We start from the raw sequence: 14,898 nt of genomic DNA, 5'->3' as shown, positions 1-14,898 counted from the left end.
AGGGTATGGGAGCCCTCAGTAAGGCTTTTCTTTTTAACGAAAAGCGGCCCCAAGTCATTTTCTAACAAACAGCAGCCTGTAAAGTCGAGCTACAGGCATACATAAGCAAGCCAGAAGCTTGCAAGGGTGAATGCCCGCAGGATCTAGGGACTAGACATGTTCAAGATGGCGGCTCCATCTTCCCTTCTCTGCCAGCCTCGTGTACAGTAAGGAACAGACAAGATGGCACCAATCAACTAAAAAGTCCATTTGCATAATAAGATTAGGGTAGGGCAACCAGTCTTCCGCTTGCACTATGTAAACATCACACCTGATCGAACCAATCTGTGAGCCCTATGTAAATCAGACACCACCTCCTCAAACCTGACTATAAAATCTGGCGCATTGGCCACCAGCTGGTCCCTTCTGCTTGGAGACCCCCCCTCTCTACAGAGAGAGCTGTTTTGCTTTCTCTTCTCTTCTGCCTACTAAACCTCTGCTCCTAACTCCTCCTGTGTGTCCATCTCCTAAATTTTCCTGGCATATAATGACAAACCCCACGGCATATACCCCAAACAACATAGCCCCTTCATAAGTACAATATATATGTACAGTTTAAGAGGAACGACAAAATGAAAACTCATAAACCAAATTAAGAAATAAAACATTATCAAGAACTTAAAAGGGCCCCGTGTTTCCTTTACTCATCCCATGCCTCTTTAGTCCCCCAAGAAGTGATCAAAAGCTGAATTTTGTGATAATCATTCCTTTACTTTTCATTAGATTACTACATATGTGTGTTACTCTTACAACATATTGTCTAGTTGCAAACTTCTAACAGATGTAACACTAAATTAATCTGTAACTTTCCTATTTTTATTCAACATTATGCTCTTAGGATTTATTCATATTGATGCATATGACTATCATCTATTCATTTTTACTGCTGTGGAGTATTACACGTCATGAATAGTATATAACACAATTTACTCATCCATTCTACTATTGATGGACACTTGGTTTGCTTCCCATTATTTTGCAGTTGCTACAATTCAACCATTGATATTCTTATGCATGTCTCCTGGATTTAGTCATAGGCAGCATACACTGTCCTTCTAGTCATGGATCCCATAGATATCCCTATTCGTGTCTGATGTTCACATTAATAGTATCCAAGATAGCTGCAAGGAGGTTATTCTAATAATTCATGCACATTATTTGAATTAGAACTTCATCATTTTGAAATATTTGATATGAAAAGGTTAGGTTAGATTCAGTATCTATTAGCAGCATAAAAGAATTTCAATGTAACATTTGTCAAGGAAGACAAGAAAGAGCTGTTAGATTCTGTAAATATAATGTCAACTGCTAATTTATGAATGGTTGTGAAAGGCTTTAACTTTTATATTACTTGCTTGTGGGAACAAATTTCTCATCACGAGCGACTATCCAGAATTTAAAGAGATCATGACCAAAAGTCTTGAACGGGAATTCTGCATAGTCATTTAAAACAAAAAACATGATTACTACAAATATTATACTCATGGGACTGAGTTCAAGTTTCCAATTTAAAAAACAGAAATTATTTTAGCTGAACATCTTATGCAAATTCATTGCTTCCCTTACTTTTTGTGGTAGCCTGCCTCCAAGATGGTACTCAGTGATTCTTCTCTCCTGGTATTCACATCCTCATGTAATTCCCTCTCATATTGAATAGGGAAGACTTCTGTAATTAATAAGATAACTGCAGAAATGACAGTGTATGATTTCCAAGACTAGTCATAAGAGACACCGTAGGCTTCTGCTTTGCTCTCTCTTAAATCACTTCTTCCGGGGGAAGCCAGTCACAGCATTATAAAGACACTCAAATGCTCAATGGGGGCTCCACATGCTAAGAAGCTGAAGTCTACTGCCAAGAGCCAGCACCAACCCACTAGCCAAGTGAGTAAGCCATCTTGGAAGTGTCTCCTCCAGCCCCAGTCAAACCTTCAGATGATGTAGCCCCTGACGACATCTTGCCTGCAACATCATGAGAAACCTTGAGCAATAACTATGAGCTAAGCTGCTCCTAAATTCTTGACCCCCATAAACTGTGTGAGATAAATGTTTATTGCTATTTTAAGCTGATAAGTTTGGGGGCGATTTGTTATACAGTGATAGATAACTAATATATTTTGGGGATTTTTTTGTCATAATTATACAATATTTTAAAATGTCAGTCGTTTTCAATAATCCCACATCAATGCCTCCCACCAATCACCTTCTGAAATGCAGATAAGGTATATTTTTGGAGAGAAAACTAAAAACTGCGATTGCTAGTGTTCAGGAGCCTTCACCTTAGACAGAAATCTTTAAGTCATCTTCACAGACTCCTTTGTTTTTATTTCTATGTATGTTGGAGCAAGGGGACATAGGAGATTAAGGGCATAATAGAGCCGCAGTGGGGTGGCAGAAATTTTATTTCAAGGGTTTACTGAAAGTTAATGGTTCTGAAGTCACTCTGTATATGAAACATGAGCATAGTTGACATATTTGAAGTCCCTAAGCACTAAAACAATAACGATGCCTTCCTATGTGCAAAGACAAACAAAAAACGGTATGTGTAAGAAGCCCCTGACATTACTACTATTTTTCCCTGATGCTTTTCCTTGAAGTGGCAATTACCAAATTCATCCTAAAAATTGTTTTAGCTTCCCACTTTTTCCCTTTCCTCATAGTTGGCTTATTGTTTAATCCAGCAATGATAAAACACCCTTTACAAACATAAAGATTCATTTCTAACATGAACATTTTTTTATGACACCAACTCCTGTGCTCCAGTTATTATGAAATCAATCATTTTACCTCCCAACCACTGGTGTTTTCCTGAGGGGCTCTTGTTAGCCAAGCTGCCATTGACAAGTGCTTATTCTGTTAATATTCCTTTGAACCCCATTTTAAACATTCCCTTTACCCAGAAACTCAGCAGTCCCTGGGAGCTGACTAAAGTGAGGATGGTAGGGCAGAGGGGAGCTCATTCAGTCCTGCTGACCTCATGCTGCTCAAGTTGTTTGTCCATTTTTTCAGCACCCATGCATTGTCACCGTACATGCATGCAAAAGGCCAAGCTGTTTATCTTGACCATGGAGAAGGACTAAGCGGGTAACAAATGCTAATTTCTGAGGTCAGGCAAGGCACCTTATATTATCCCTTTTTGAAGTCAATATCCAGGTATAGGGCAGGATGGGAAGGCTCTGAGCATCCTGCATATTTACAAGTGCTTTGCTACATTTAGTAAGAACTGATTAGTGGTCATATCCACGAAAGTCAAAAACTCTAGCATGGTGGCTCATCCATGTAATCCCAGCACTTTGGGAGCCTGAGACAGAAGGATGAATTGAGGCCAGGACTTCAAGACCAGTTTGGACAACATAGCGAGACCTCATCTCTACAAAAAAATTTTTTTAATTAGCTGGATGTGGTGGCGCCTGTATTCCCAGCTCCTAGGGAAGCTGAGACCAGAGGATCACTTGAGCCCAGGGATTTGAGGCTGCAGTGAACTATGATCTGGCCACTGCACTCCAGCCTGGGCAATAGAGTAAGACCCTGTCTCAAAAACAACAGAAACAAAAACAAGCCTCTCACAGTTTGGTTACACTTTTGGCAGATTAAGCACATGCCTTAAAAAAACATGTTTATTGCTATTTTAAGCTGATAAGTTTGGAGGTAATTTGTTATACAGTGATAGATAACTAATATATGTTGGGAATATTTTTGTCATAATTATGCAATATTTTAAAATGTCAGTCGTTGTCAATAATCCCATATCAATGCCTCCCACCAATCACCTTCTAAAATGCAGATAAGGTCTCTTTTTGGAGAGAAAATTAAAAACTGGGATTGCATGGGAAAAATCTTTTAAAAAATTGATATTAAAATTTTGAAGCTGAGCGGTTCAATATAACTACAGTTACATGTGACTATTTAAGTGAAAGTAAAATTAAAAATTCAGTTCCTCAGTGGGACGAACCTCCTTTATAGGCCATGTGTGGCTAGAACAGGTGGAAAACATTTCCATCATCGCAGAAAGTTCTATTGGGCAGCACTGTTCTGAAGCGTTTAATTTGCCATCATGGAAAAGAAATAAAACACTCACTGAGTGTCCTTAAATCTGTTTTATGATTTGGCATTGTGTTTAAGTTTGGATTGCCCATTTAGGATAGAGGTGAGAGGACCACACTATTTTCAGTGTCTGGAGACCTCTAAAGACTCTAATTCCACCTTGGCCAAAACGATCCTTAACAGCATTCATATGCTTGATCTCCTTTCCACGCAGCCCATCAGTAAGTGATTGCGCTCCACGGTCACACTTCAGCGCTCCCAATACACCAGGCACACATTAAGTACGAGTCTCGGCTGGTGTCCTAGCAACAGCGACGCGACCCCGCCCCTTCCCGCTGTACCCCTCCTACCTTATTAGCCTGGAAGGGGCGGAACCAGGGGCCAGTGCCCAATAGGAAGGGAGCAGAGGAGGGAGTCCTGGCCGCGTCCCCGTCGCTAGGGAAACCGATGCAGCCGGAGGCCGCGCGCGATGCTGGGCGCGGAGGAGCTGGCCGCGCTCGCTGAGGAGAACGCGGACAGGGAACCCGGCGCCGACCGACGACTGCGACTCCTGGGGACCTACGTGGCCCTAAGCCTGCGGCCGGCTGCGGGCGCCTGGGAGCGTTGTGCGGGGACTGCCGAGGCGGAGCAGCTGCTCCAGGCCTTCCTGGACCGCAATGCTGCCGAGGGGCCGTGGCCGCTGCTGGTGGTGCGGCCCGGGCCCGGGGGCCTGGCGGTACGACCCGGGCTGGAGGTGAGACCCGAGTCGGGCCCGGCTGGCGCTAAGGGCCTTTTTTTCTTGCGCACCGGACCCGAGCCTCCAGGGCCCAACAGCTTCCGCGGGGCAGTGGTCTGCGGGGACCTGCCCGCGGCACCTCTGGAGCACCTGGCCGCGCTGTTCTCTGAGGTGAGGCTGGGTTAGCGTCCCGGCGCGGCTAAAGCTAAGTGTGGGGGAGGGGAGGAGGAGCCTTAAGAGACGGAGGCGGGGCCAGAGGGGGAGGGGCGAAGCTGCAGGGGAGGTTCAAGGGGCGGAGTGATAGGCAGAGGGGCGAGGCTATGGAGGGAGCACAACCAGGAGGCAAGTTCCTGAAGTCAGGAAGAAAATGGGATGGGGCTAGGGGCGAAGTTGGGGGTTCTGGAGGGAGGGATCTGGGTGGAGGCCAGGCTAGAATGAGAATGGGAAGGGGCTAAGGCTTGGGTCAGTCCGGGTCTGGGTTCTAGCCAAAGTCAGGGGAAGACCATAATCTGGAGAGTGCCTAGGTCCTGACTACTTTCAAAATCAGCATCTCTTAATCCGTCCTGTAAATTGGAAAGGTCTGAGGAAGATGGGAAGTGGTGAACACAAGGAGGCATTTCTGATGGATCAGTGGGGCGGAAGGAGGTGAATGGCTATAAACAGTGCCTACTTCTGGAGAGCAGTTAAATGGGGCGGCGGGGGCTACTTTCAAAATCAGCATCTCTTAATCCGTCCTGTAAATTGGAAAGGTCTGAGGAAGATGGGAAGTGGTGAACAAGGAGGCATTTCTGATGGATCAGTGGGGTGGAAGGAAGTGAGTGGCTATAAACAGTGCCTACTTCTGGAGAGCAGTTAAATGGGGTGGCGGGGGGGTAGTGATTTGCTTTTGATTTTCATCTCATTCATTCATTACCAACCGTTTAGCAAAGGTCAGCCCTGTGCCAGCATAAGAAGTTGGGCGCCCATTTGGAAATGCCCAGCAGGCCTTTGGAGGAGTCTGCCTGGAGCTCAGGGAGGCAGGTGGAGATGTGGGTCATGAGTGCTTTAGTGGCACCACAGCAGAAGCTTAGAGAATGTAGAAGCTTTCAGGAAAGTGCTCCAGAGAGATTTCTGGGACCCTTAGACCTTTCTGGAATGGGAGTAAATTGCCCTGCAAGTCAGGCCTGTGTGCTTCTGGAGACTTGTTGCCCTGGACCCTGCAGGGTGTGAAATAAGAATGGGCGGAATACTGGCTGTATGATGTTTCAGGTGATAGGTGCTATAGGGAATATCAAAGAACTATTCTCACCCATGAAATGCTTACTCCAAGGAGCTGAAACATATGTAATAAATCATATATTCAAAATTTTTCAAACTTTTAAGACTGGGGTGAGGGTAAAGCTTACCTAAAAGTTGGCCCCACTGCTGGATCCAAGTCCTGGAGTCTCCCTGCTGTGTCAGGTGTAAGCCCTTTAGATGGTGTATCAGGAGGCTGTGGGGAGGTGAAAATTCCAGAGAAGGGGTTGGATAGGTAGAGGAGGACACAGAGGGCCCAGGGAAGCTAGATCTGTGAATAGATATGGAGGTATTTCAATATTTTAACAAACAGAGCTGTCTTGCCACTGTGCATTGTCTGAAATGCAATGCACTGAAGTACATTGCACTGAAATGCAATGCAAGCGCTGAAGCCTGAACTTAGATCAACTTCTCTAATGAATGTTGATGATGGAAAGTACTTTTGGCTTCAGAGGAGAAAGACAGCCCATGCTTAACATTAAGTGTTGAATTGTCTCCTGAACAATTAGAAGAATTCGGATAAGTAGAGAGCAAGGTAACTAACTTTCAAGATACTGAGAGCAGACTGAACAAAGGTTCAGAGACAGGATTTAACCTAGTGTATGTGGGAGACAGAAGGCCCGTGTCATGGCTAAGCAAAGTAGTCCAGCAAGCAAACATAATTTTGAAATAATGAAAATTCTCAGATGTCTAAGAGTTTTCATTGGTACATTGAAAGAAATTGGAGACAATGTTCATCAACATGGGACTGGGTGACTGAATTATGGGCCATCTATACAGTGAAATACTTTGCAACTATTAAAAAGAATGACTGATATGTAATATTCCTTTTTTTGAGGCAGGGTCTTGCTATGTTGACCAGGCAGGTTTCAAACTCCTAGACTCAAGTGATCCTCCTGCCTTGGCCTCCCAAAGTGCTGGGATTACAGGTGTGTGCTACCATGTCCAACTGGAGTATTCCTTAGGGTAATTTTTTCCTTGTGGCAGAAAAGCACATGACATAAAATTCACCCAACAATTTCCAAGTTAGAGTACAATATTGTCAACCACATATGCATTGTTGTGCAACAGATCCTCAGAACTGCCCCGTCCAGCATCACTGAAACTCCACACACACCCAACAGCCCACACACCGCTCCCCTGAGCTCGTGGCAAGCACCATTCTACTTTCTGTTCCTATGAACCTGAGTCATCATATCAGTGGAATCATGCAGTATTTGTTCCTTATGACTAGCTTATGTCACTTAGCATAATGTCCTCAAGGTTCATCCATATTGTCACCACCTATCATATGCGGGACTTCTTTCTTTTTTAACAATATTCTATTGTATGTATATACCACATTTCTAAAAAATGTATCCATCATAGACACTTAGGTTGTTTCTGTCTCTTGGTTTTTGTGAATAATGCTGCAATTGAAGATAATTTTTTTAAAGAAATGCAGAATTACATGGATTTTATGCTACTATTTATGTTTAAAAAAGAAAGAAGGGGAAGAAGAGAGAAAGGAAGGAGGAAAGGGAGGGAAGGAGGAAGAGAGGACCTTCTTTTTAACAGTAATCCACAAGAAGGAGAAACAGTAATTGAAGTACAGGGGTAGGTGGAAGATTTACTCCCCACTGTGAACACTTTTGTACTTTTAAAATTTTGCACCATGTAAATGTATTACCTACTTTAAAACCTAAATAATTTATTTTAAAAATACCTCAAGTCCTTTCCTTGCATTTCTCAAAGCTCGTACCAGTAACTTTATTCCACTTTCTGTCCATCCATCTACTTTTATTCCATACCCTGAAGCTGATCCAGTGTCTCTTTCAAGGCTTGCTGGCCTTCCATCTGCTAAGCCCTCTCCTTCCGGCCCGGCCCTCCTGTCCACCCCCTCTCCTCTCTCTCAGCACCTTGTAATCAGCTTAGTAGTCTCTGATTACCTGCTCCCCTTTTCCTTCCACCTCCCCAGGCAGCATCCTACCTGACTGAGAGACGTCTTCCTGCCTTGTGTGTGGGGGGGTAGGATTGAGGGTGTTTGGCTGAGAGAAAGCTATAATCTTCATATTATTTTTATTCCATTCTACTAGTACAAGGTAAAAAAGGAAAATGTACCTAACAAATGTTTGAAGGGAAGAATTAACAGAATTTAGTAACTTGTTCTCCTACTTCCTTACTTCCTCCTCCAACCACATCATTCACTACTGCCAACTTATTTTTCCTAGCTCTGAAAGTTGGATTTTTTTTTTTTTTTTTTTTACTTTTTGCATTTTGGGGTGTGAGCATAAGATTTGGAATCTCACAGACCTAAGTCAAATTCTGGTTAAATTCAGCAGTGTGATGTGAGCAGATGGGCTCACTCTGCCAGGTCCAAAACTGTCTTGCAAGGTTGCTATGAAATTTAGACATCGTATATTAGAACACCTGGAATAGAGTGTCACATGGCAGGTGTTCCATAAAGGATGAGAATTCTTATCACTCTTCATCCCATTTAAAATCCTCCTCACCCATCTGATGGATCCTTGTCACTTTGCTGTAACCCATCCTGGCTCCTCCTGGAGGACTCAGCTGCATTTCCCCCACAGCCTTTCTCCTTCTGAGCATGGAGCTGGAGCAGGTGGCCTCCTTGTTCCTCCTTGCCGCTCTAGATCCACATCAAAAAGCCTCCAGTTTTAATCTTCTGTCATCAAAGGACATCACCCACTCACACTGCTGCATCCTGTACAGATGGTGCTACCATCGCATGTGTATGATTTTGCCTCTCAACTCACTGTGATTCTCCCCAGCATTACTTCTAATATGTGGTTATTGCCAAAGACATATGAGTGATCCAATAACTTGACCTCTGGGTTCTCTCTATCTTTGTCCTCCAGTGATCTTGCCCTCCTCCTGATCATAAGCAGCACCTCCCATGGCCATTTCCAGACCTTGCATTCCCAACAACCACCAACCTCATTATCCAATTTTGTGCACTTCCTTCTCTGACCGTTGCTCCCATCTTTCCAGCTCACTCCCTCTCATACCCTGACTACAACAGTCCTTTGATCCTGCTGGGAGCTCCAATCTCTTGGCCTTGGCTTCTTCCCATTGGCCCTGGCCCATGCCCACGGCCTCTTCTCTTACCCAATTTGAGTACCATGCTCCTTCATGATCTTCATACCCTTGCATCAGCTCCTGATGTACTGGCCTCTACCTCACTGTGTCATACTCAATTGGTACAACCACAATCCTGGTAAAACCCAGCTCTACATACTTTATACCTGCACCCATTAAATTAAAACAGACCAGAGAAAAAAACCAATGGGCTCCTCTTTAAATGCATGACCTCGAACCCTTAAGTAGGCCTTTTATGTTTCCCAGCAGACATTCTATTTTTTTGTTTCTATTCCAACTATATTTTCTTGCTCTTTTAGATCGCTATTTCCCAACCCGAGGAACAATTTGAAAAGAAAAATCTTTCTTCTCTCAAATGTCCAAAACCTCCTCTCAACCTCACTCTGAGATGCTCTTGCTTCTTTCTTGTTTTTTTAAGAAACGGAAATGAGAATAACATGTCCACGAACTCGTATGTCTATGTTGACTGCAGCATCTTTCCTTGTATCTTCTGCCATCCTGTCCATTGCTAGAGGTGAACTGTTTGTGCTGCCCTCTGATGCCAACCTGAAGGCTGAAAATGCTGCCTGTGCTCTGAATCCCACACATTCCTGAGGAGATCGTTCTAGCAATGTCCTCTTCTCTCCTGCATTCCTATTTTTTTCTCCTGCTAGATTATTCTCATCAAGCAAAATCCTCCTTTCATCCCACCAGCTGTCACCCCATGTTTATGACCCCCTTCATAGCAAAATTCCTGGAATGTGTGTCTCCTCTTGGTGTCTCATTATTTTCCTGTTTTATCTCATCCTCACTCATCAGACTTTGGTTTTCACACTTCACAAAAGAGGAATAAAATCACGTGACAATGTTTCTGATGATCTCCACCTGACGAAATTGAATGACCCTGAATCAGTCCTCATTCGGCTCGACCTGAGAGCCGCATTTCTCATAGCTCACGATCATCCTTTCTTCCTGGAAGCACTTTCTCCTTTGGGCTCCAGGACACTAGTCTTCTGGTTTCCTCCTATCACCATGGCTATCACCAGTGATGGTGCCTCCTCTTTTTCCCCACTTCTTCTTTTTTTCTTTTTTTGAGATGGAGTCTCACATTGTCACCCAGACTGGAGTGCAGTGGCGTGATCTCTGCTCGCTGCCTCCTGGGTTCAAGCGATTCTCCTGCCTCAGCCTTCTGAGTAGGTAGGATTACAGACACCTGCTACCATGCCCAACTAATTTTTGTATTTTTAGTAGAGACAGGGTTTCACTTTGTTGACCAGGCTGGTCTCAAACTCCTGACCTCATGATCCACCCATCTTGGCCTCACAAAGTGTTGGGATTATAGGCATGAGCAACTGCGCCCGTCCTCTTCCCAGCTTCTTAACACGAGAAGGCCCTACAGCTCATTCCCTGGACGTCTTCTCTTCTGTCTATATACACCCATTTTCTCGGGGGCTGTCATTCAATTTCAAAGTTCCATAAGCCATTTGTATCTTATACCTCCCAAATTTGTTATCTCCAGCCCTCTCTTCTCCTCTGAACTCTCAACTAGCATATCCAGCTGCCTACTCAACATCTCTATCTTAAAGTCCAGTCGAGATACTACATTTTAACCTGTGCAAACACAAGCTCCTGATCTTCTCTCAAGATCTTACTCCACCTTTACTCCTCCCCACGTCAGTTGACAGCAACTCCATTCTCCCCATTGTTCAAGCCACAAATCTTAGAGTCATCCACATCCTTTTTTTTCCTCTCATGACTCCTAAAGCAATTTGTTAAGACATCCTACTGGCTTTACCTTCAAAATTTGTATGGAATCCGGCCATATCTTACCATCTCTACCACTAACCCCAGTGCCACACCACTATCTTCTGTATTATAGCACCAACTTGCTAGGTGGCCTCTTTTTCCATAGCCTATTATCACAGCAGCTTGGTTGATCCTACTCAAAGCAATCTCAGCCAATGGCACTCCTTTGCTCAAAACTTTCAATGATGTCCATTTCTCTGAGAGTAAAAATCAAAATCTCACAGGCAAGGCTGCATGTGAATTGACTCCCTTTACTCACCCCATTCGTCTTTGGGATCACTCTGTCCCCATTTCCCTTGCTTCCACATTGCTCCTTGATCACACCAAGCATGCTTCCATCTCGGGGACTTTGCACTGGCTGTTCCTTCTCCCTGCAATATACTTCCCCCAAGGATAGGCAAAGCAGTACCCCTATCCTTCCAAGCCTTTGTTCAGATCTTCTCAGTGAGGCCAACCTCAACATTTATAATTGCAGCCCCTCCACCCCACACTCCTGATTCCCTTCACATGCTTTATCTTTATTCACAGAACTTACTGTTTCTTGACTGTGTCTCCCTTAGAATATAAGCTTCATGAGGTCAGAAATGTTTGACTGTTTTGTTCACGAGTGTATCCTCCTAGCACCTAGAAAAGTACCAGCACATAGTAGATGCTCAGTAAATACTCATTGAATAAATGAATGAGTAGTTTTTTTGGTTTGTTGTTGTTGTTGTTGTTGTTTTGAGACAGGGTCTCACTCTGTTGCCCAGGCTGGAGTACAGTGGTGTGATTTCAGCTCACTGCAGCCTCAACCTCCCTGGCCTCAAGCAATCCTCTCACCTCAGCCTCCTTAGTAACTGAGACTACAGACATGCACCACTACAACCAGGCAATTTTTCTATTTTTTTGTAGAGATGAGGTCTTGCTATGTTGCCCAGGCTGGTTTCCGACTCCTGGGTGCAAACAATCTGCCTTCCTCAGCCTCTCAAAGTGCTGGGATACAGGCGTGAGCCACCACACCTGGCCATGAGTTGCTTTTCACTTCATAGAGAGTTCACATTCATTATTTTTCTGTCACTCAAAGCCCTTAAAAATCCCACCCACAACTATTCCTTTTTCTTCAGATAGTATACATTCAGTTATTTGATAAACATCTTGAGTGCTTTCTATATGCCAGATCCTAGAGAGAACTGTGACTATATAAAAATTAGATAAGATAGAGTCCCTGCCTTTCAGATCCTAGGAAAATTCCAGTGCATCCTCTTTCCCAGTTAGGACTTCTGCCCTGGGTCCAAATGGTTCTTTCTTAACACGAATGTGATGAAGCTTAATTTGTAAACTTTCCTTCCTTTTTGAGCTCCCTTTACTGATTGTTGTAAGTTCCCAGTTCAGTGAATGTTTCCAGACAGACCAGGCAAAGACCATCCTCTAGAATCTAACATGCTGGGTCCAGATATTCTATTTCACAGCCACTGGGGCTTATTGATCATGAGTCATATGAGTTCATATTTCCTTTTGATTATTTATATATTGGTAGCTTTCTCAACACATTATATGAGCATCTGTTTGTCTTTCTGGTATTCTCCTTCCATCAGTTGTGAGATTTTGACAGTCAAAGATTCCTGGTGAGTTGTACTGACAAATTCTTTTTTTTTTTTTTTTTTTTTTGAGACAGAGTCTTGCTCTGTCTCCAGGCTGGAGTGCAATGGTGCGATCTCGGCTCGCTGCCACCTCCGCCTCCCAGGTTCAAGTTATTCCCCTGCCTTAGCCTCCTGAGTAGCTGGGACTACAGGCGCGTGCCACCACACCCGACTAATTTTTTGTATTTTAGTGGAGACAAAGTTTCACTTTGTTGGCCAGGATGGTCTTGATATCCTGACCTCGTGATCCGCCCGCCTCAGTGTACTGACAACATTCTAAGTTACTGGTAATAGAAACTTAATTTAAACTAGCTTGGAAAGTTCAAGAGCAGCTTGATTTAGGAGCTCAAAGTTACCGAGACTTAGTCTTTCTCCATCTGTAAGCACTCTCTTCTCCATATTAACTTTATTCTAAGGCTCTATTGGTTGGGAAGGTGACCAAGAAAAGCTCCACACTAGCAGAAAAGCTCCACACTATCTTTTCCTTGGAAAGTCACATAAGACACTTTGGCCTGACTCTCAGTGGCTCAGATTTGGTTCCATTTGGTTCCTATGGATCTGGGGATGAATACTGAAAAAAGGAACTGTGTTGGGTGGCCAGAATCACCTAACGTTCACCCTGAAGATGGATTCAAGATCGTCAACTTTGCTTGCCTTTTCAAGGTGCCCCTCCTACCACCTGCAGACAGAAGGTCGTGTTTATCTGCATGTGTCCTACTTTTTTGCCTCTGGCCTTTGTGACTATTTTAATCACCTCCTATTCACCCCATTGATGAGGGAGGGATTCCTGCCTGAGAGTACTGGAGGTAGCTAACCATACAACACTCGACATAGGACAGACACCATTGACAGCAGTTTATCAGTCAATATATTCACAGCTCAGAGGAGGACCCTGAGCCATGCAGAGCCACACCAGGATTGCTCTTGGGAACAGGCTGAACGACAAGGGGCAGTGGAAGGCACACTTTGTGTTAATAGGATCAAGAGGGTGTAGTGGTCCCTGGATCTCATTGAGGGATGCAATTGGCTGGTTTAAATCTTTCCACCAGCTGGCAGGGAACTGAAGTCTGCTTCTCAGGGATAAGCGGGAACTGTGCCTGGTCCTCTTGATAAAGAGTTTTTTGTTTTTTCTTTTTAATTTTTTTCTGAGATGGAGTCTCACTCTGTCGCCCAGGCTGGAGTGCAGTAGTGTGATCTCAACTCACTGCAACCACCTCCTCCTGGGTTGAAGCGATTCTCCTGCCTCAACCTCCTGAGTAGCTGTGATTACAGGTGCCCACTACCATGCCTGGCTAATTTTTGTACTTTTAGTAGAAATGGGTTTTCATCATGTTGGCTAGGCTGGTCTTGAACTCCCAACCTCAGGTGATCTACCCGCCTCAGCCTCCCAAAGTGCTAGGATTACAGGCATTAGCCACTGCACCTAGCCGATAAAGAGTTTTTTGGCTAGAGGACTTGATCCCCAGGAGCAGAATGGAAGGAAAATTTGTAAGCAGCCTATTCAAGGGCCTCTCCAATTTATCAGATGTCAAGATCATATATAATGTTCGACCCTACTATTAGGCCTTCCAGCACAGTGACCTGCAAAAGGTTGTATGTTGCTTTATAAGCCTTTTCCAGATGAGGCTTTCTTTAAGTTCTCAGAAGTGGAACGCCTGCCTTTCTTTCCTGTGCACCTCTGTTCCAGGTTGTTCTACCCGTCCTGGCCAATGAGAAGAATCACCTAAACTGGCCCCACATGGTATGTGAGGATGTCAGGCGGCACGCCCACAGCCTCCAATGTGACCTCTCGGTTATACTTGAGCAAGTGAAGGGAAAAACTTTGCTGCCTCTTCCAGCAGGCTCAGAAAAAATGGAGTTTGTGGATTCCAAAAGTGAGACAGTGTAAGTACCGCCAGCCTGGCCATATGGGCCTCTGAGATATGGGAGATGCTGGTTATCAGAATGTTTCCCTTACAACTTGTCTGTTCCTGACTCTGCACATCTCCTCGTTCTGCACACAAGCCTACTGTCTGCTCTGTTTGCCGACACCCTCAGACTGTGGACTGTGTGTTTACCCTGGTTACTCCCTGGCCCAGCCACTGCATGAAGTCTTCCAAGGCTATTACAGCAACATGGCCTTTTTTTCCGTTCAGAATCATTTCAGGGCTGAGCGCAGCCACGCTAACTTTCGGCATTTGGCTTATCAGGATAGTGTCTCATCATTGGCAAAGACCCAGGTCCAGTCTGGGAGGCAGGCACACACAGAATCTTTCAGCAAAGCTGAAACTTTCCAGCATTTACTCTTCCCAGCGTTTACTCAGTACATAATGTCACAGAACTAAC

The 14,898-nt window shown here is 44.3% G+C and overlaps 1 protein-coding gene across 1 annotated transcript in view; it reads left to right on the top strand.

The window, feature by feature from the left end:
* Positions 1 to 4,436: 4,436 nt before the first annotated feature.
* The window catches only part of DNAH9 (dynein axonemal heavy chain 9), a 386,382-nt gene continuing 375,920 nt past the window's right edge, over positions 4,437 to 14,898 (top strand). The window contains exons 1-2 of the mRNA XM_033184520.1: positions 4,437 to 4,966; positions 14,261 to 14,457. Coding sequence (XP_033040411.1) covers positions 4,550 to 4,966; positions 14,261 to 14,457 — 614 coding nt within the window. The 5' untranslated portion in view covers positions 4,437 to 4,549. The remainder of the gene's footprint in view (positions 4,967 to 14,260; positions 14,458 to 14,898) is intronic.

The sequence above is a fragment of the Trachypithecus francoisi genome, unplaced genomic scaffold (genome assembly GCF_009764315.1).
Source record: "Trachypithecus francoisi isolate TF-2019V2 unplaced genomic scaffold, Tfra_2.0 Lachesis_group20, whole genome shotgun sequence".
NCBI lineage: Eukaryota > Metazoa > Chordata > Mammalia > Primates > Cercopithecidae > Trachypithecus > Trachypithecus francoisi.
This window is presented reverse-complemented; position numbering and strand designations above follow the sequence as displayed.